Below are 20,719 nucleotides of genomic sequence, written 5' to 3'. Positions count from 1 at the left end.
GCAGCAGCCTCCTCCAGTCGTCCCCAAACAAAACTTTGTCAGCCCTGGTGAAGGTTCAAGCCTAGAGCAGTGCGGGGGACTGAACCACAGAAGTGGATGATCTGCCATACTCATCAAAAGGAAATCTAGCTTTCCGAGTGGCGTGAGCAGCACTTATGAGCACACCGCTGCTTTATTCTGCTATTTTATTCCATCTGCCCAAAAGTCATGGGTTTGGTGATGTCAGCTGAAGCCTTTCATCACTTTTATCTGCCGTGTGTTTCAAAGGGGCTGATGCCCTGGGGATGTCTGCTCAGTGATCATATGCCTGCCCTGACAAAAGACACCAGTTTGCCTTGCTAAGCCTGTGAGAAACGCAGGAACACCATCCCACGTAGTCTGCCTAGCATCCTCCCCATGTGTTTTGCTTGGTTCTGGAGGTGAACCACACGCTCAGTGCTGGGATTTTGGCACAAGGGACCTGGGGAGAGGGTACGGCCCCTCTGCAGAGCTGGGCATGGCTAGTGGGAGATATAGAGCAGTTTGGATTTGGGGGGAAGGAGGTGACAGATAGGGTCATTCCTGTGTTGTTTTGGTGAGACATCTCACCTGCCTTGGCGAGTTGCTTGGAGAGAGCCTGGGCACTTGCCAGGCTGCGCTAGGGCAAGTTTGGGAGCCGCAAGAGGAGTTACGTAGTGGTTTATTACTGCTGCAGGAAGTATTATTCCATGGATGGTGGTTTTCTGCATACCAGAGTGCAGTTGTTCTCCATCAGTGTGCTGGCACAGAGCGGTGCTCCTCTGAAGGATGGATAAAACCAAGGTGTTTGCACACTCCTCTGCACCCTCCATCCTCCTTCCCCCATTCCGCCTGCACCCCACGTCCCCGGGGGTGCTGGTAAGCGCCTGGCCAAGGCTGCGTCCCTTCCTCTGCTCCATCCTGTAGAGGAAGCTTTTGCTAGATAGTCCACTGGGCAAAACGAGCAGCAGTGAAACAGCCCCGTGTGAAAACACCCTGCTTAGCAGCCGGTGAGGCAGAGCCCTCGCAGTGCCCGGGGTGAGGGGATGGGAAAGCACGGGAGAGGCACGGGAGCAGCTTTGGGAGCCGCTGCCCACATTGGCCAAACCTCAGCGGGAGCAGCAGCTAACGCCGAGGGCTGGGATGCAGCCACCTCCCTCTTGCCTTCAACTCAGCCCGGTCCCAGAGCACGTGGCGGTTTCCTGGGCACATCTTGAAAGCCATGTTTAGTTTGTGAGAGCCGCTAAGTCGCTGCTCAGGTTTGCTGAGTGTTGGGGGACAGGTCCCCCAGGACCAAGGGGTGGCAGCAGGAACACCGTGGGCACCTGTGAGAAACAACCTCCCTTGTTATGGCCAAACTGGTTGTGGTTCCTTGATGAACTGAAAAGACATCATATGTTGATGGTGGGGTGCTAATTAAATCAAGGTCACTTCACCTGCAGTGAGGCTTGCTCTGTTATTTCCCATTCTGCCCTGCTCCGTAGGGATCAGCTATCCTGGACAGGCCTGATTTTTGGGAGAAGGGCTGTCTGTGGGTACGTGGCACCTGCCAATATTCCCCTCTCGTTCCTTGCAGGACGTACTTGGAGGAGGAGCTGATAAAGGCCCGGAAAAAGCCGAGCCTGAGGAAGGACATGTACCAGAAGATGATTGAGGTGGACCCTGAGGCCCCCACCGAGGAGGAGAACGTGCTGCGGGCAGTAACCAAGCCCCGCTACATGCAGTGGAGGGAGACCATCAGCTCGACCGCCACGCTGGGCTTCAGGATCGAGGGGATAAAGGTGAGGCCGCTCTGGGTGTGCAGAGCGGGGGCAGCAGCTGCTGGGAGCGTTCAGTAACCAAACTCGCTCACAGAGGCACGCGCAGAGCAGGCTGGTGGCAAGACCGTGTCACATCAGGGCATCCCTGGTCCCTGCAGTCAAACCACCCTCGTCAGGCACGTGGCCCGGGGCAGCGCCACTCTTCTGAGAGTGCAGCTGAGCTCAGGGCATCAATGCAAGAGGACAGTTTTAGCCATAATCTCATTAAATCAGCCGCTTGGTTGATTTCCCTGACTGTGAAATGCAAAGTGCTGTCCTCCAACTTGAAGACTCAAATTAGTTGTTTGCTTTTGATACGGCTGTGCTGCTGTGTTGAGCCATTAATCCAAATCCCAGTTTGAACGTGTGCCGATCTGTGGTTGGAGCTGTGAGTTTAGCTGAAGTCGGTGAGGAGGCTGTATTTACATCCCTCTCCAGAAAAATTCAGCAACTGAGCCCTGTGAAATGGGGCGAACACGAGCAGCAGCGCTTTCTGCTGGCACCCGCACGCACGTGTGACCTGCTGACTGTGCTTGCTCAGAGCTAACGCTCACGTTTCTGGAGATACCTGCTGGGATGTTTTGTGTCCTCATTAGATAAGCCAGCCCCGGAGTTTTTCTCCCGGCAAGCAGACTTTGCTGCGAGAGAGATGTCCGGGATGGCACTTGAACAGAGTTAAGTCTGTAACCGCAGAGCACTTGTATTAGCGCTAAAAGACTTGCATGAACATTAGCAATGGCTTATGCCTTTTGATAGCCAGCCAACATGAATTCAAGGTAATATCACGCTTGAGCTAAGGGTTTCATTGCGTGCCTGGGCACGGCCTTGGCTTGGCAGCCAAGGGGAGCTCAGACAAGTCGTGCCTGCAGTAATTCGGGCTTGGGGCGCTGCTGCGGGCCCAGGCTGTAGCTCAAGGCAGCCGCTCGCTCTTAGCGGAAACAATGGCTTGATTTCTACATGTATCTTGGTTGGAGGAGTTTCTTTCTTCTGGTCACAGATCATTTTTCTCCTCTCTGAGTCAGGTGGGATTCTCCCAGTCTGGGTTTCTGTGGTCTTAAACTCCTTGCACCTCTCCTGACTGGACATAGCGGTGTCAAAATGATAGAATTAAACCAGATGAAGCCGTTCCCTGAAAAAGCCTTGACATCAGATTTTGTAGGCTTCCCTGGTAGCGTTCCCCTTCATCCTACTGGTCAAACAGCGAACAAATGCAGGTGTTAGACCACAGGTTTAAAAGGTGATCAGCAGGAGTGGTCACTCAGAGCCTCTACTCCTGATTACCCACGTACCAGACCACCCGTGGGAAGGGGTTTGTCTGTCCCGCTGTGCAGGACAAAGTCCCTGGGCTGTGGGAAGCCCAGCAGAGCATGTTGCACGTGAGGAGGAGGGCACCTTCTTCATCCAACTGTTTCATGGCCAGCAGAGGACAGTGCATTTGTCTCTAACTCAACCGCTCTCAGAAACCCGAGGAGCAGCCCTTGGGCCAAACCCCTTCAAGAGTTTTCTGGCAAGCAACGCCAAGCACCCCTGCCTGTCCCATGCCCCTGCCTGAGATGCTGCTGGTCACGCTCCCCCACAACAGCTTTCGGCAGTGCCTGCATTGGGTCAGGGCACTTGCCTGCTCGTGCAGCTCTCCCCTGATCTCCCCAGCTCCCCAAAGACCCTTTTCTGCCACGGGTACCTGCAAGCAAGCTGCGAGCTGCTCTGGCTTGGGACAGCCCTTTGCCTGGTTCCCATTGCTGCTGGTTTGCATTCCTGTTGCTGTTGTTTTGCTGATGCTTATTATAAAACTGAGGCTATATAAAAAATGAGTGGGCCAGTTGGGACCAAAGCTCCCATGCACTGTTTCTTCTCCCTGCTTTCTTGCTATAATCAGGAATATCTGTCTATTTATAGTCCAACATGATGTATTGTTGGCCTCCAGCAGTGCTTCTCAGCCTGTGATCTGGGGACGTTTAGGGGACTTTACAGCAAAAGCAGGTCCTATGTGAACCACTTGAAATGAAAAATGTAAAAAAAACCCCCAAATCGTACTCCCACACAGGCAAAAAAAAACCCACTGTGGAGGGAAATAAAAGATATAAAGGAGTGGTAAGAGTTGCACCTCAGTTTTAGCCGACCATAAGTGAGCTGCTGCATGATGTGAGCAGTGGATTTTTTTTCAAAGAGGTGAGGCAGCTCTTTAATTGAAAAATGTTGAGAAGTGCTGGCCTCCAGGAGTAATCCTGCTGCTGCTGCTAAGGGCTGACTAATTTGATCAAGGCTCTAATTACTGTAATTCTCCTTAAATCCCTCAGCTTCTGGATTATTTTCCCCTAAGCTAAAGCACTAACAATTCACGCTGGTTCCCAGCCGGCTTTTTTTTCCAGCAGAGCTGGTCATGCTGTGCCGTATCCCTGTGTTTGCCCTATTTCTGGGGTTAAGCCTCTGCATTAGGGAAAGCGTCTTCAGTGCCCAGAGCTGCTACTGAGCCCTCAGATGAAATTTCAGGAAAATATTATTTAATGACTAGTGTCCCCATGTTTTCTTTCCCGCTGCGGATGCTTCCCTGGGAAGAGCAGAGGTGAATCCGCCCTGCCCCTTGCTCGTGGCCGGAGGCTGATACAGGAGAGCGCCTTGCTGCGCGAGGGAAGGGCAGGATTTGGCCCTGGGCGCGTGGGCCGGAAGGGGGCACAGGGGAAGGAGAGGAGCGGCGATAGCCTTCGGGAGAGCGCGGGCAGGTGAGGTGAGGCAGCTCAGGGTTGGGAATGAGGATGGGCACCCTTTCCTGGCTGAGCTTTTGCTTTCCCAGCTGGCCTTGAGGATCCGGTTCTTCCTCTTTAAAAAGGAAATTTTCCTCTGCAAAAGGAGATAATGACACTTATCTAACTTTCTGGAGTAGCTTGAAACTATTAGAACCAGTAGCCCTTAATAAAATTAGCGTGCTAAAAGTAGTGCAGGTGATCCCTGGTGACCCAGTTGAAGCTTACTGGGGCTCATTGCAAGAAGCGTCACTCCCGAGCTCCTGCTCTGCTCTGAGAGTCACTCACCATTGCCTGCAGCAAGGCCACGGTGGGACGGTAGTCCCCGGGGCCGGGACATTTGCGGGGTCCCAGAACGAGCCCTGAAAGCCCTCACCTGACTTTGCCAAAATGGGCAGCTTGCAAGCCCCATCCGAGGTCGGACACAGTGCCGGAGGGAGAGCCAGCTGACCCGAACCCTGCCCCAGTGACGCCAGCGCAAACTGGAATCACTGGTGGGGCGGAGGTTGCGACAGCCCTTATCAGCCCCCCTCACATTTCTGCCGTGTGGAAGCCAGCCCCCTCGGGGCTTGGACACCTGTAAATGTCGTGGCAGTTGTCAGCGTCTGGTTGGGCAAGGGAACTGCGGGAGGCGGGTAATGACGGGAGCAGCGCTACAGATAGGTTGTTTGGCTTTCCTGAAGCCTAGATTGCCTTATCTGAAAGGCCATCTGTGGTTTTCATTTATTTTTAGGAGCACTTAGAAGTCCATCTCCTTTCTTGGATGCTTTGTGGAAAGTTATGCTCTTTACATGTGAAATTAGTGCTGTGGCACTTCTCCAAATTGATATCTATCATCCCCCGGGGAGAGGGTGGGTTGATTTCCGAACTGCCATGTCCGGGCTCGCATGACGGATGTATAGCGGCGTAGCGCCTTTCCCCTATACGTCGCGCACGTGCCACCAGAGCATCCTCGGCGAGGCCTCCCGCCTGCGCTGCTGCTGCCTGCTGCCTCATGAGAAACAGCCGAGAGCAGAGAGCCTGGCTCTGCTCGCTCCATCGGCAGGACGGCTGCTACGGCAGGGAGGTCTCCAGCGATAACGTCGTCGCAGGCCCCTGCCGATGCGTGCTCTGCCAGCCGTTAGCCTCGCTTTTATAGCCTGCGGCAGCACGGTGGTCAGGCAGGGTCCAGGCTGGTTTGAAGCTGCGTGCATTGGTTACATCCCATGCAAAACAAAGGGTTTTTTCCTGGAGACTAAGACCTTTCACACGTTGCTCTCGTTATCATCTTTGTCAATGCTTGCACAAAATGCAAGCTGGAAGTTGGAAGTGGGCTGTGTGATTCATCCCAAAGTGCACGTCAGGTGGGGGTTTGGTGCAGGGCTCGCCTGGTCCAGCCGGGGTGCTCAGCCTTCCCCCAGGCTGGACTGGCCACCATGCCCGCGGCCAGCCCGCTCTCCAGGGGAATGCACATGGCCCCATCCCCAGGCACTTCCCTGGATGGGTCTCAAAGTCCTACCAGGGCACGTAAACGTCCAAGGCAGGTGATTTCATTGTGCTCTCTTCCTTCCCCAGCCTCTGCTCTGCTTCTTCGTCCTTTTGGCCTCTGTCCCTTTGCACTATTGTGTGTAAGCGAGCTGGCCGGAGTGGTGGGATGGAGCTCTGCAAGCGGAGCACGTGTGGTTTAAAATAGCCCCTGTATCCAGGAAGCAAGCTCTGCCTGCCCAACACACGGCCGCTCCGGACAATGAGACATGCTGATCTAAAAATCAGAGTCCCAGCAGGACCAGGGAAATGGGGAGCCACCTACAAAGCTGCCCAGAGGTTCGGCCAGGAGCCTCTGGGTCAGGGCTGTGTGTTGTCCCTGCAGCGGACCAAGCCGTGCCATCCCCACGGCAGGCCAAGCACCTGGAGAAGAGGCAGAGGAGAGCACAAGGGTGCTCACTGCACCTCGGTACCGGGCTGCTGCCTTGGACGGTTTGCTGTCCATGGACTATCAAAGGACTTGTGAGACAAGACAGCCACGGGCTTGCTCCTTGCTTTCATCTCCTTGCTGCAGCAGTACTTGGGGGACTTCACGCGGAGGGGTTTTTGTGCCTGTTCCTGAGACGGTGTCTCTGTCCACTCTCCATTTAGTCCTGCTGTGGTCGTGCTCTGCTTTCCTCCCCAAGCAGGGGAGCAGCCCCAGGCTGGTGTCAGCACCTGTGCTCAGCCACGGCAGCGACGGGAAGCCATTTGGGCAGTGTGGCCAGAAACGGGTGATCTCCAGCCTCTGTTGGCAGTGAGTGCCAGGTCCATGAGAGGTAGCTTGTCCACATTGCCGGTGACCTTGGCAAGCCTGCGATGGTGGACACTTGCCATTTGCATTAGGGGGTAATGCAGCAGAGCTGTGGGATGATTTGGCATGTGCAAGGCAGAGAGCTGCTGCCTCTGCTCACCCCTCCTCCATAGACAGGTCCTTCCACTGCCAAAAAGGCTGTTGAAACACCAGTCCTACCCCGGCTCCCTCCCTTCCCATCCTTCTCACCACTCTCCCTTCTCTTCAAGAAAGAGGACGGCACTGTGAACCGGGACTTCAAGAAGACGCGGACAAAGGAACAAGTCACGGAGGCCTTCAGGGAGTTCACTAGAGGGAACCGCAACATTTTGGTGAGTGGGGGATGCTGGGGTGGGGGGGTGCTGCCTGGAGAGGGCTCCTCCTGCAGAGGCTAGCTCATCAGCTCCCTACCCTGAGGGGCTGCAGCCTGAGCAATCTCTCTTAAAAAAGCATAAAAAATGGCAGAGAAACACCATCTTGGTGCAGGGGTGAGGGCAGAGCAGCAGAGGGCTGGGAGGGGACACGTTTGCTGCAGCAGCACTGCTTGGGCTGGGTCCCAGCCTGCTGAAGATGCTCAAGGGTTGGCCCCAAAACTCTCTGTGGAGGCACAGCCGTGCTCTGCCCCCTCGTCCCTGGGGCTGACGACAGCCTCTGAGCCTGTTCTTTACCCCAGTATGCAATGGCAGGGGTTCCCACCCTGGCAGAGCCGGCTGCCCTGCACTCGGTCTCACAGCAAGGGCGGCCAAGGCATCCCCCTGCCCGCACCAGGCGCCCTTCGCACGGGCAAGCCGCGGTCGGCATTTCCCAAGTGTCTCTATGTTGCCAGGAGAATACGAGATGTAGCTGTAAACAATTTACTCCAGCTGTGTCAAATACGCCGTTTGACAAAGCACTCCTATTTTAAGCTGCACTAGATAAAGCCTACAAACGCAAGGTTCCAGCTGGAGTGCCCCTTGGCACTGCCTCCTTCAAACCAGCGCGTTCACTTTGACAAGAGTTACCCAGGGATTATTCCTGGAGCTGAAAATGAAGTTGCCTGGCTGCATTTTATCCTCAAAGAGTTTGGAGCACATTCACACCATCATGCCCTGGCTCAGGACGGGGCTCCTTGGCCAAACCCTTGCAATACAGCGACCCTCACATCTCCCCACGCAGGCAGAGTGTGAAAATTTAGGTGTATTTAGTGCCCAGACACCTGCTGTGCATGTTCCTGTGCTTAGTCCTTCTATCTAAACCTCTAAATCAAATTATCAAAGGGGCCTCCTGAGAACGTTTAGTGCCTCCCAGCAATTTGCAGGGATGCTTAAACAGGCGCGTGGGTCTTGACCTGCGTGCTGACTAGTGTGAAAGCCCTTCCACCTATGGTACCAGCCTTGCAGAAGTGCTGATACGGAGTTAGAGAAGTGTCTCACGGAGCTTGACTGACTGAGTGCTAAAATGGCAGATGGGGTGAAGAGTTACCTATTAGAAAGAGTGCAGGTGAGAGGGGAAAAAAAGGAGCCTGGCTGTGCGTGCACAGCAGCGGCTGCTGAATTAGCTGTTCCCTCCTCGGGAGCACCACGAATGCAGCAGGGAAAGTCTGCAGAAAGCACTGGTTCAGCAAAAGCAAATGCTGTCACTAAGTTTTGGAAGCCACAGGAACTCACAGGATGCTGTAGAGGCTAAAAGCATAAGTGGATCCCAAAAAAAGAGGGGACGCCCTCCCTGGGGGACAGGTCTGTGGGAGGATGCTGAGCGCAGGGCAGCTGAGGGACACCCCCAGCATCTCTCCATGCAAACGTGGTATCGTGGAGAGGATGCCGGGAGCGGTGACTTTCCTTTCTGCCCTGTGCAGCAGTTTTTACGTAAGCTTCCTGCAGTGCTTATGGCTTGTTTGTTTGTTTTTTTGTAATTCCAGAACAGTTACCTTAACCGGTTGAAGGGTATTCGTGCTACCCTGGAGACATCCCCGTTCTTCAAATGCCACGAGGTAATACTCACAGTTAGATAGAAATGCGAACGGTTTAATATGTCAGCTTGGCCAAATAGAGAAGAGAAGTCAAAGTCAGAGGCTGTAGATTTCTACAACTTTGAATTTATTCTTATATCGATATCTTCATACCCATGTTTAATACTTATGTGCAAATATGGCTGATGACTGACAGAATGTTCATGTATCTGAGATAGGTTCAAATCTGTGGAAAACCAATGTTCACACAGATTAAAAGTGATCTAGGAGGAATTCAGGCTGCTTATGGGTTTATATGACTGGGAAAAATTCTTAGCGCAAAAGTATAGGGGTCTTCTGGAGAGAAATTCCTGTCTGAATGCACGTCAGGTATCCATGTCAGGTATCGCTTAGCTGCCAGTTGCTCCATGCGATCAAACAAGGCTTTGACTTAGCTGTAGATTGCCAATCATCCCCAAACTACCTTCGCTGAGCTGGCTGGGGCACCACAGTCAGGACTCTTCCCTCGGAAGGACTTTCCTCCAGACGTGTGTCCACGAAATCAACATTTTCTACAGTGAAAATTCAGTACCAGTAGGAAAACAGAGAGGAAGCACTACATTTTTTTGGCCATTTCAGCAGGAATTGGAATGCTCCATAGTTGAATTAAATCATTTTATTGGTTTAGCCTTGGCAAAGATTATTTGCTATTGCATCTACTTAAAAAGAAAAAAAAAAAAAAACATTCATGTCCTTGGCACGTGTTGTCTATGGGCAAAAGAGCCTCATAGGAGCCCTCGACTCACAGGGAGCGGGAGCCACAGCTCGAAGACGCCCCTGTCCTTCAGCCGGAGCCGTGTGAAGCCACCTCGGCCCCGGCCGCACGTGGAGGGTCCTGCTGGGAGCCAGGCGCAGGATGGGGCCGTGCCTCCTGACGCAGCGCCTGGAAGGCATTGCAGGGGAAATTTCGAAACCGCGTGTTTCAGGACAGTTCAACGCGGCGAAACAAAATGCTCCCTGAAACCAAGTGCCAGGGTTTCGTTTGAAAACACAGAAACAAAACAGCCTTTTGAGGGGGTTTTGAAAGGAGTTTCCACTCCTTAAAAATTAAAAAGCAGCAGCTTTGACTTTCTGTCCCACTTTGAGACGAAGTGCAGCAGAAGGTCTGCCAAGCTCTGTGGGGCCCTCGCTGGGCAGGGCTCCTCCGAGGAGCTGCAGGAGAATTTGGTGACCCAGGACAGGCGAGGAAAGAATGTCAGCAAAAGGCTTTTCCTTAAAGTTAAAATGCTCTGTCCTGGCCAAGAGAGGGCTGTAAGAGCTTAGAAGGAGAAGAGCTAAAGATAAGCACTTCTGGGAAATAATACATATCTCTGGACCTTGGATGTTTTCCCAATCCGCTGGAGGAGGAAGTCTCCTCAAAAATGTAAATTCATAATAGCTTTTGCAAACAGTACGTGCTTCCCATTCAAAACCCTTGTCTGAAGACAAACCTCAAACTAAACCCCGGTGATAATACGGACGTGGGTCCCTGGTAACATTCAGTGCTGCTGTTCTGGAGGGCTGACACCAGCTGGATGCCCCTAGAGCATCCTGGGGTCTGGTCCTGCTGTGAGAGGCCTTGAGACTTCTGCTGTTCAGGGACGATGTGTTTCACCTTCCCAAATGCACCTGTCAGCTTTCCTGGGGCTTTCCCCGGCCAATACTCGCTGCAGGATTTTCCCAAAGGCTGGTCAGGTTATGGACGACCCCTTCAAAGCAGATGCGGCCGAGTGAACTAATGGAAAGGGAAATTCATGTACGTGTACCTCAGTAACTTTGCATCCCCAGAGCACTGTGAAAGCCAGGAGAATATTCTAGGGGGAGTTGTTGCAATTGAATGATGTTTCAGACAGGAGATAGCACATTGCAAGTAACTTGTACTTGGAGCATACGCATCCCTGTGGTGATGTCTGCAGGGCTGGCAAGCGTGAATAGCACGAGCCTTCACAAAGAACCAGCCTTGAAAAAAAATCCCTATCTGAAGGCTGGGACAATCCATCTCATTCCTTTCCCGGGGACCTTGACTTGGTTTCCGAAATGACATCTCTATCTTTCATGCCCGTGCTTTTCTGATCCTCTCCTGCCAAGAGCTGGGATTTGTAGGAGTAAATCAGCTGGTCCGAATACCTGCTTTGCAGGTGCAAACACAGAGCTTGCTTCTGCTCATGCAAAAATCTCAGCAGCATCTCTTGCAAATAACAGCCTGAGATAAGGTGTCTGAAAGCCCCAAACCTGGCTGAGAACCAGCAACAGGAGCACCGCTAACTGTTCTCTCCTCTCTGCAGGTGATCGGGAGCTCCCTCCTCTTCATTCACGACAAGAAGGAACAGGCCAAAGTCTGGATGATTGACTTTGGGAAAACCACCCCGCTGCCGGAGGGACAAGTTCTCCAGCACAACGTGCCCTGGGTGGAAGGGAACAGAGAGGACGGCTACCTCTGGGGGCTGGACAACCTCATTCAGATCCTGACAGAGTTGTCCCAGAGCGAAGACTTGCATTAAAGCTGCGCGTCCAACTCTGCCACTACCCCCAACCTGCCCCCCCGACTGACTCTTCTGAACTGCACTACAAGACACTTTCCAGCCCTCGTCCTTCCCATTTGAAAGCTATACTCTCCCTATTTAAGGTGTTTTTTGTTGTGGGGTTGTTTTTTTTTAGGTTGTCTTGGTCTTTTTTTTTTTTTTTTCCCTCTCCATGTAAATAGAGAGCTAACCCACCAGAACAAAAGCTGAACTTGAAACCTTGGCTTTGCAGAGTCAGTGGGAGCACGCAGCCGTGCCGGCCGGGAGCAGCCCGGTGGGGATTGCTTAGGCAAGCGTGTGCTTTGCCTATCGTGCTTTTGTCTCTTGTGCAGCCTGATTTTAAGAGGGCCTTTAAGAGGGCTGGTGGAGGACGGAGCCTCTCCCTGCACTGGGATCGGTAGTTTCATCCCAAAAACACTCAGTGGCCGTGCCCAGGACCCTCTGGCAGCCGGGGTGCGTGAGCAAGATGGCGAAGGATACTGGGATGGGAGCCCTTTAGTTGTCTTTCCAGCACGTTTCACCCTAGGGACCGGGCTGGGCCGAGTCCTTAAGAGATGCTAGAAGGGCGGATTTGGGTTTTCCTTTGTGTTCAAGACATCCCGTGGAAGTCGTTCGGTTATTTTCAGGTGGCACTGGAGGGTGAGGGTTTCCCTCCTGCTGGGGGCACGTGGTCAGGCACAGGTATTTACCGTGGCCAGGTGCTTCCCACCTGCCTCCCCCATGCTGGGTGCACTGGTGTGGTGGGTAACGCTTCGAGCTCCTCTCTAGAGACCCCGCTTCCCTGCTAGGAGCTGCTTCCAGCCCTCCTTAGCTGGGTTTTCCAGCCCTGCATGGGGAATAAAGACTTTGGGCAGGTCTAGGGGAGGGAAAAACAGCTTATAAGGGACTACTATGAGACCTAAAGCAGCCATCCAGGTTGATCAGTCTTTTTTGGCAGCAGCCAAGCACGTGTGTAGGGTTGGTGCTGCCAATGCCCGCGCCTGGCCCAGGGCAACCCTCCCACCTGGAGCATCGCTGTAATTTTTATCAGCAGCGGGCGAAGGGTTACAACAGCAAAGCAGCTCTCGAGGTGGACGGGTCATCTTTGGTGAAGCAGAATTGGGGTCAGGCATCCCCGTGCCTTCCCATTATTTTCCACAAAGCTGGCTGACTCTGCCGCTGCTTTTCGGCGCTGGCTTCTCAGGCTGCATGTACAGCCTCTGCGCTCCCGCTCCTGCGAAAACACCCGGTTCCCTATTTAGGGCGGAGGCTATTTTTTAACTTCCTGGAACATTTGAACTAAGCAGCTTGCTCACCGTGGGGCTGGCTCACTAAAGGTCAGCGATCGAGAGGCTGGCGGGGAGGGGAGGCTGCAGGGCAAGCCGGGGAGCCCCTCGCGTTGAGGACAGAAGGAGTGTGCGATGCTGGAGGTGGTGCATGATCTCGACAGCCGCAAACCTCTCACCTGCTCCATCCCCAAACCCACCGTCTCACGTCGCACCCAGAGCCCCTCTGCCATCGTTCAGTGAGTCCAGCATCCTCGGTGGGGGAGGTCTTCTCCTGGCAGCAATAAAGAGGAGGAGTTGGCCATTAAGCCGCCTGTAGCCATACCCCAGCCTCTTCCCCGAGGACTGAAGTGTCCTAAGGTTTTTCTCAGTTCATATCTCACCAGACAGATGTCTTTAGCTCATCTGATGCCATTGTAAATGGTTGCACTGTTTTAGCTCTTTGCCAGGCTTTCTAGAATAGCCCATGTGGAAGTGCCTTATAGACTTGCCTCTGTTCCATTAGTGTCATGGAAAAGGTTGGGGTTTTTTAAGTTATATTTATTTTCATCCCATTTTAATTGCACAAAACACTAAAACTTAATGCATGGAATCCTTTTTTTAAAAAAAAAACAACTGTGTTTTTAGTTTTTAAACCATCCCTTTTCCAGCTTTGGAGAAAGGCTGTGAACAGATATGCATAGGTATGTACCAGTTATCGCTGTACTTTAGCTTTGAGCTGCTCTTATATATGTATATTATTTTCTAAGCCTGTTTATAAACCAGATTCTTCGCTTCGTGGCTTCAGAAGAAGCAGATTGTTCCTCTCAGATGTCTTATGCCTTTCTGGAGGCTGGAACAGTTGCTGTGAGGGATTTTCCCTGCTCCCACCTCCCCTCTTGGTCATTGATAATACAGAGAAAAATCCGAACCGGTCTGAAACACCAACGCACAGCGCCTGTAAAAAAAATCCTCTAACTTTGCAAATAAAGGCATACGGGAAGCATTTGCCTGGTGTACGGTCCATGTCTGCCCCTCGCAGCTTGCAGCAGCCTGGGAACAACCCAGGAGCCGGCTTTCACATCCACAATGGTTTTAGGGGGATCCGGCTCCAGCTTCGGTTGCCCCAGCACGCATCGGGAGCAGTGCTGCATAAAAGCAAGAGTAGGGAAGGACCCTGCGCCGGGGACAAATCCTGACTAAGGGGAACTGGCTTTGCAGGGAGCAGAGCAGGGTGAGAGCGGGGCCGTGGGGAGCTCTGAGCTGGGTGGGGGACACTCCAAGGAGAGACCTGACTTTCTCCATCCTTCTTCTGCAGGGAAGCCCACCAAAGGCAAGTCCACACCAGGAATTTTTTTTGGTCTTTATGTTTTTCGCTTGCGCTATGTTGCGGCTCCCGCTGGGCCGTTTCCAGGTGCCACCCTGTAATTTCTGTCCTCGGGGATATCAAAGCACCCAGGGGCGTCAGAGCTGCCTGGCGCAGCCACGCGCTTCCCCTGCTCCTCTCCTCAGCTGCGACATGGGCAGCGCTGGAAGGAGCATTTGGGATCAAAGGCCATGAAAACAAACCTGGATTGGTTTTGGATTGAAGGAGAAATCAGGGTGTAGAGCCTGAAGGCAGCTCCCATCCCTCCTGGTTGTCCATGCAAGCACAGGACAGCAGGAGCCTGTCCCAGGCCAGACGTGGGCAAGGGGAGGCTGACCCATAAGGAAAGTCAGTTTTAGCACCCCGTGCCCAGACCCCCGGGAGCAGCCCGGGCTGGGGACCAGTCCCTGCAGCATCTCTGCTGCTCGCCACGGCGCCTCTGAAACACGCTGCAAGAAAAACCCAGGGTGGACTTTGCTTAAAGACCCGAAGCTTCTTGCTGCAGGAAAGAACTGGTAGTACGACAGATGCGAGGCTGCTGTACATGCACCTAGCGGTCTCTCGTGGGCTGTGAGAAAGGCGTACACGTTTCCTCTCCGGCTGGCTTGCACACTCCTGCAGCATCGTTACCGACGGCTGATGTTTTACTCACAGCTCCAGTTCCTGGGGGCCACTGAGAATCTCATCAGTACGTGACTCCTCTTACCCGTGGAGGAAAACAAAAGCCTCCAAAACTCCAATAACATGATGTTGTGGCAGAGAAGGGAAGGGAAAAAGTCGGGGAAAGAAACCCCTCGTGACTGCGTGCTGGCATCTGCTGACCCTGAGGTTTATGCACGGGGTTGGAAAGGGGCGAGCTGGGACTGCTGGCGCAACGCCGCACACGCCACAGCAAGAACCTTGCTTGCCTCCCCGCCTGGCTCTGCTGCACCCCCAAAGCAAAGCTGCGAGCTCCCTGCTGCTTCAGGGATTAGTAAACTAAACAATTAATAAACTCAATATAGAGAGGAGAGGCCAGCACTTACGTTAGTGCAAAACAGAAAAATTTAGATGTTGCTGAGGCCTCCAGTGTCACAGCACGGAGCCTCCCAGCGCCCCAGCAGTGCCATGTGGGTATAAGGCAGCCTGCTTGGGGTGAGGGTGGGGAGAGGGCAGCTAATTTTCTTCTTAATTATCTAATTAGATGCTACTTGCAAGAATGAAACTCCTATAAATGAGAGGGTGCTGGGGGTGAGCTGGAAGCTGCAACCACTAAAAATGCAGGACATTTTTGCTGTGGTGGCTGGTAGGTACCTGTGGCTCTTGTGGTGTGGTTTTGGGGATCTCTGGGAAGCCCCTCAGGAGGCGTTTTGCCCCTGCCATGGATGATGCAGGGCAGCACTGCTGCCTGCCCCCCCGTAGCCAGAGCCCCTGCCCCAAGAAAGGGCTGGAGGGAGTTGCGCTGCCTGAGTGATGTGACCTCAAAAGGAGGGTCCCAATTGCTTAAGTTGCTGCCACTTAAATACTGCTGGCCATAATTGAAGGTGTGGGGAGAATCTGGGTTGTGTTAGGGGGTTTTTTTGTTTGGTTGGTTTTTGTTTTGACTTTTTTTTTTTAAATGCGGAGGCATGGAGCAATGACACGCTGCAACTTTGGGGCTGGTCTGCCAGCAATGGGCTTTGCCCTGTAGCGAGCCCTCGCTGCTGTCCTGGGGGTGAGGTGAGTTGGCAGCAGCCCCTTTGGGTTTCGTACAAGGCCCCGTCCCCCTGCCCACGGCAGATCTGCTGTGGGCGCTGGATGCGGCTGGGGGGGGTGGAGGGGGGAAGAGGGAGCAAGGGTGAGCTGCCGGGGGTAGGAAAACTGTGGCGAGGGTGGCTCTGAAGGGGAGCACCAAGGAAGCCAAATACCATCTGGGGGGTCTGAGCAGCCCGGGGGTGCCCTTCACCCGAGCCGCTCTCGCTCGGGGATGTGCTGATGGCTCCAGGTCCCCGCTGCTGTGGAAATAAGGTGCGTGCTGATGCCCTGCTTGGGGGGGGGTGTCTGTGCACCCTCCAGGTTTCGGAAGGCAGGGCTCGGTTTGGGTTTTAAGCCCCAACGGGGCTGTGCTCAGGCTGCTCCTTTCCGCCCTCCCCACGCTCCCGTTGCCGCGGTCCCGCGTGGGGTGGAACCGGGCTCCCGGCGCTTCCCCCGGAGGCCGGGAGGTGGCGATGCTCCCTCGGCGGCAGAGCTGCAGCCGGGGCCGGGGAAAGCGGGTGGGGGGGAAGGCTGAGCCGGGCCCAGCCGGGTGACCCCGGCGGGAGAGGGGTGCGTTTCCCCGCGGGGAGGGTGCCTGCGCCGGCGGGGCGAGCGTCCCGGGGCTGCTTTGGGATGCTGTCCCCGTCCCTGCCTGGTCCCCGGGCGTCGCTGGTTTGGGGCTTGTCCCACACACCGGGCAGTTTTGGGACTTGGGAGCTGGGGGGGATCATTAAAATGAATAAAACTCCTTCCCACCAAGCGGCTCTATCCCGGATCCCCGCTGGAGCAGGGGGATGAAGAGCTTCATGCTGCACACATCCTATTTTTGGGTAGAAAACTCCTGTTTCTGGGAGTGAGAGGCCGGGGAAACACATCTCCCCTCGCTGTGCCCGTCTGGGGCTGGAAGCTTCTGCCAGCCCCAGCACCCTGTCCCCATGAGGGACAGCCCCTGCCGCCCTGAGGACCAGCGTGCTGAGTCTCCTTTGGGGCTGTGCTTTGTTCTCTTCGCTGGCCTTAAAAAAAAAAAAAAAAAAAAAAAAAAAAAATTGTTCTTTGTTATTGTGAAGTGTAAAAAAAAAAATAATAAAAAACCCCGCAAATGAGGAAGGCGGGCAGGGCCTGCTGTAGTATCTGTTGGTTTCGTTTGTGCTTTTCCTGCATGGTTTTAAGTCCATGGAAGTGGCCACGCTGTTCCCACCAGCAGCGTGAGATGCCCACCCTGGGGCCCCAGGGATGAGCCTCGTCATGCCCAGGACCCTGCTTCACCCACCCCCATGGTGGGACTGGGGGCACGGCGCCGCCATCTCCTGCACGTCAGGCCCCTGACCCACCACGAGTGAAGCTCTCCAGCGAGGCGCTGGAGCGTGGCAAAGGCGGCTTGATGTGGGGATTTACTGCTCTGAGAGGTGCCCCAGGGGCTGGTGTTGCTTTTATACTGGCAGGTTTTCTCTTTCCACCTCTCTCCCCACCCTTAGGGGGACCAGTCTCACATGGCTCTTGCTCTTCCCCAGGGAAAGACCGTGCTTCCACGGCAGAGCAGTCAAAGAGCACAGGAGAGCTGCCGCTGGTGCCGCTTGGAACAGAAAGCTTGTGGAGGAGGCTCCTGAGTAAATCCCACCCAGGACAGCACTGGAGGAAACTCTGTAGGAGATGCATGGCTTGGGCCATGCCAGCTCATCCCTCTGCCTGCTTGGGGCTGATGATTTCTGTTTGCTGGGACTTTGCATCTCCTGCCATTTGGTGTCAGTCACGCAAGATCTGGAATCAGCTTCTCTCCCTGTTGCCCAGGTGTTCAAACACACTTTCCCTAATGTAAAAACCTTACACCTGAAACCACCTGGAAAAAGGAGCACAAAAGGAAATAGAGGCACAAAATTATTTACTTGAACAGCTGACCAGAGCCAGAAAACCAAAAACCAAATAATTTCTAGCAACTGACCTCCTTGGCAGAAGGTGCTTTTGCTCCAAGATGTTTTATGTGCTGCTTTCCATGACAGGAATCCCGGGACTTCTCCTGCAGGGACACACATACACACAGAGCTGCTTCTCCTCCACAAGTTTGGCTCTGATTTTGCTACTGGGTAAATATCCTCATCTTGCTTTGGCTGGATGACCTTTATGGGAAAAGCAATCCAGCATGCACAAGTTACAGGTTTGGTCTTTCCCTGTGTCCCCCATCACTGCTAGATGTGGGACTGGTGCACCCCAAATCCCTGCCAGTGCCCACCTCTCTGCAGGCAGTCATCCTCTGGGCTGTGCTTTTGTACGTGTGGCTCAGCCACCTTGGCATCCAACCTTGACAACAGGGTTTCCCCAGTGCCAGGGATGCTTCTACGCTGGTTTGGCTTCGTTTTAGCCCTATGTGGTGGGTTGACCCTGGCTGAGGGCCAGGTGCCCACCAGAGCTGTTCTGTCACTCCCCTCTTTCATTAGACAGGGGAGAAAAGGTACAATGAAAAAAAAAAACTTACGGGTCGAGATAAGGACAGGGAGAGATCATTCTCTAATTATCATCACGAGCAAAACAGACCGAACTTAGAGAGGGAATTCATCTTATTTATTACTAAGCAAAACAGAGTAGAGGGATGAGAAATAAAACCAAATCTTAAAACACCTCCCCCTACCCCTCCCATCTTCCCAGGCTCAACTTGACTCCTGGCTTCAACCTCCGCTCCCCCCTCAGCGGCACAGGGGGACGGGGAGTGGGGGTTACGGTCAGTTCATCACACGGTGTTTCTGCCGCTGCTTCATCCTCAGGGGGAGGACTCCTCTCATCGTTCCCCTGCTCCAGCGTGGAGTCCCTCTCACGGGAGACAGTCCTTCACAAACTTCTTCAACGTGAGTCTCCTCCACGGGGTGCAGACCTTCAGGAGCAAACTGCTCCAGCATGGGTCCCCCACGGGGTCACAAGTCCTGCCAGCAAACCTGCTCTGGCCTGGGCTCCTCTCTCCACAGGGCCACAGGTCCTGCCAGGAGATTGCTCCAGCGTGGGCTTCCCACAGGGCCACAGCCTCCTTCGGGTACCTCCACCTGCTCCAGCGTGGGGTCCTCCACGGGCTGCAGGTGGAATCTCTACACCCCCTCATCCTCCCTCCATGGGCTGCAGGGGGACAGCCTGCTTCACCATGGTCTTCACCACGGGCTGCAGGGGGATCTCTGCTCCGGCGCCTGGAGCACCTCCTCCCCCTCCTTCTGCACTGACCTTGGTGTCTGCAGAGTTTCTTACATCTTCTCACTCCTCTCTCTGGCTGCAAAAGCGCTCTCTAACTGTTTTTCTCTTTCTTAAATATGTTATCACAGAGGTGCTGATTGGCTCGGCCTCGGCCAGCGGTGGGTCCGTCTTGGAGCCGGCTGGCATTGGCTCTGTCAGACACAGGGGAAGCTTCTAGCAGCTTCTCACAGAAGCCACCCCTGTAGCCCCCCCGCTACCAAAACCTTGCCACGCAAAACCAACACACCCTACGATAATCAAACACATGGGAATGCTTGCCCCTTGAAAAGCATCTTTTGTGTCACATGCAGACACAGCTGGCACTAAACACAGGGCTGTGGCACCCCCATGGGTCCCAGTGCCGCAGGCTGCTCCCAAGTCCCTTTCTTTTTGCAGGGATATGCATGCGACACCCCACAGCACTGCGTGCCCCACTGCTGGCGTGCTGCTGCGGCCAGCTGGGCGCATTAAAAGCTGCATCTAAAATGGCAGCATGAGGGCGTGAGCTGAAACGCATCATGCCCCTGAGGGAAACAGGGGAAAGCGAGGCCAGTTCTCTGACAGCAGCATGCACGTAAAGCCATGAAACACCTTACCTTACTTGTCCCCTCAGCAACTGACCTCCGCTGCCCTACAACCGTCTGGCGGCTGAGTCCCTGCTGTAACACCAAGGCAGATATTTTGAGCAGGGTGCTCCATGAGGAAGCGTGGGGGCAGCCATGCTGCCGGTGCAATGGTACCCGCAGCGCTGGCTTGGCTGGGAAGCCGCTACAGTGGCACCGGTGGGAAAAACAGCCCCGGTCGCTGCCGCAGCCTGTCCCTGCCCTGTGGGTGGTGGCACCACGTAGCCCTTTCCAGGGCTGGAGGACATGTCATCCCCACCATGCGTCATCTCGTGGGGTGTAAAACGCCCAAGCAGGCACTGCAAACGTGCCCCGATGTGACTGCCACCTCTTGCATGTGTCCAACTGCATCTCCCGTGGGACATGGCTTTGCAGGGAGGCTCCCAGTCCCCGTAGCTTACAGGGAGATCACTAAGGGCTTGAAAAGGCTGTCTCCTGAGCACTTGCGTGCCAGCGTGGTCCAGCCCATGGCACTGCTGCAGGGCAGGTTGGTGCCGCTCCATCCTCTGCACCTGAGAGCAAAGCATGCCTGGGGCTGCACTGGCCACGGGTAGGACAGGCAGGGACAGCCGCTGCTTTGCTCATCATCTGCAAACAAGCCCTGCCTGGCAGGGATTGCCTCCACAGCCCCACAGCTGCGGGAACAGCCTCGTCTTTGGGGGGAGGCCAGCAGGTGAATGGGGGGGGCTGGCAGAGGTTTCGGCAGGGCAGGTTATGGCGTGCCAAGCGGGGCGCCTGCCAGGCTGCTCACACATCCTCTCTGCAGGGATGGTGGTTGCCGGCCCCTGCCACCGCCCCCGCCAGCTCCTGCCCTCTGTGCTGCCCAGCCTGGCTGCTCTGCGGTGGGCAGGCCTCTGAATAAACAGAATTTAAGCCTGGAATTTGGCATTCATCTGGCTGGCCTGAGACCAAGACCCATCCCTTAAAAACCTGGAACCCTCTTTCACGTCGCTAGCAGCGCGGTACTCGTTTGCACTTGCTGCTTGCAAACCCATATCCGCTGTGGATAATCTGCCCTGGTGGGTTTGGGAGCAGGGAGAGTGGAGCTGGGGGGGCCGGGCTGTGCAAGGCAGGGGGCACATGGCAGCCAGGGCCAGCAGAAACAGCCTTTTTCTAAAATTAGACCTCTGGGAAATTTGTTTCCTAGAATGGACCTTTCCCATTTGGGGAAGAAACAGAAGAGGCTTTGGAGTCAGCCTTAGCCTTTAATTTCATTTTCTCCTGAGCTGGAGCAGCTTGGTG

The 20,719-nt window shown here is 54.4% G+C and overlaps 1 protein-coding gene across 1 annotated transcript in view; it reads left to right on the top strand.

Moving 5' to 3' along the window:
* Positions 1 to 13,571, top strand: part of ITPKB (inositol-trisphosphate 3-kinase B) — a 69,887-nt gene extending 56,316 nt beyond the window's left edge. The window contains exons 5-8 of the mRNA XM_075749406.1: positions 1,574 to 1,778; positions 7,064 to 7,165; positions 8,731 to 8,802; positions 11,085 to 13,571. Of these exons, the coding sequence (XP_075605521.1) occupies positions 1,574 to 1,778; positions 7,064 to 7,165; positions 8,731 to 8,802; positions 11,085 to 11,300 (595 nt within the window). The 3' untranslated portion in view covers positions 11,301 to 13,571. The remainder of the gene's footprint in view (positions 1 to 1,573; positions 1,779 to 7,063; positions 7,166 to 8,730; positions 8,803 to 11,084) is intronic.
* The last annotated feature ends 7,148 nt before the right edge of the window (positions 13,572 to 20,719 follow it).

The sequence above is a fragment of the Balearica regulorum genome, chromosome 3, assembly GCF_011004875.1.
Source record: "Balearica regulorum gibbericeps isolate bBalReg1 chromosome 3, bBalReg1.pri, whole genome shotgun sequence".
NCBI lineage: Eukaryota > Metazoa > Chordata > Aves > Gruiformes > Gruidae > Balearica > Balearica regulorum.
This window is presented reverse-complemented; position numbering and strand designations above follow the sequence as displayed.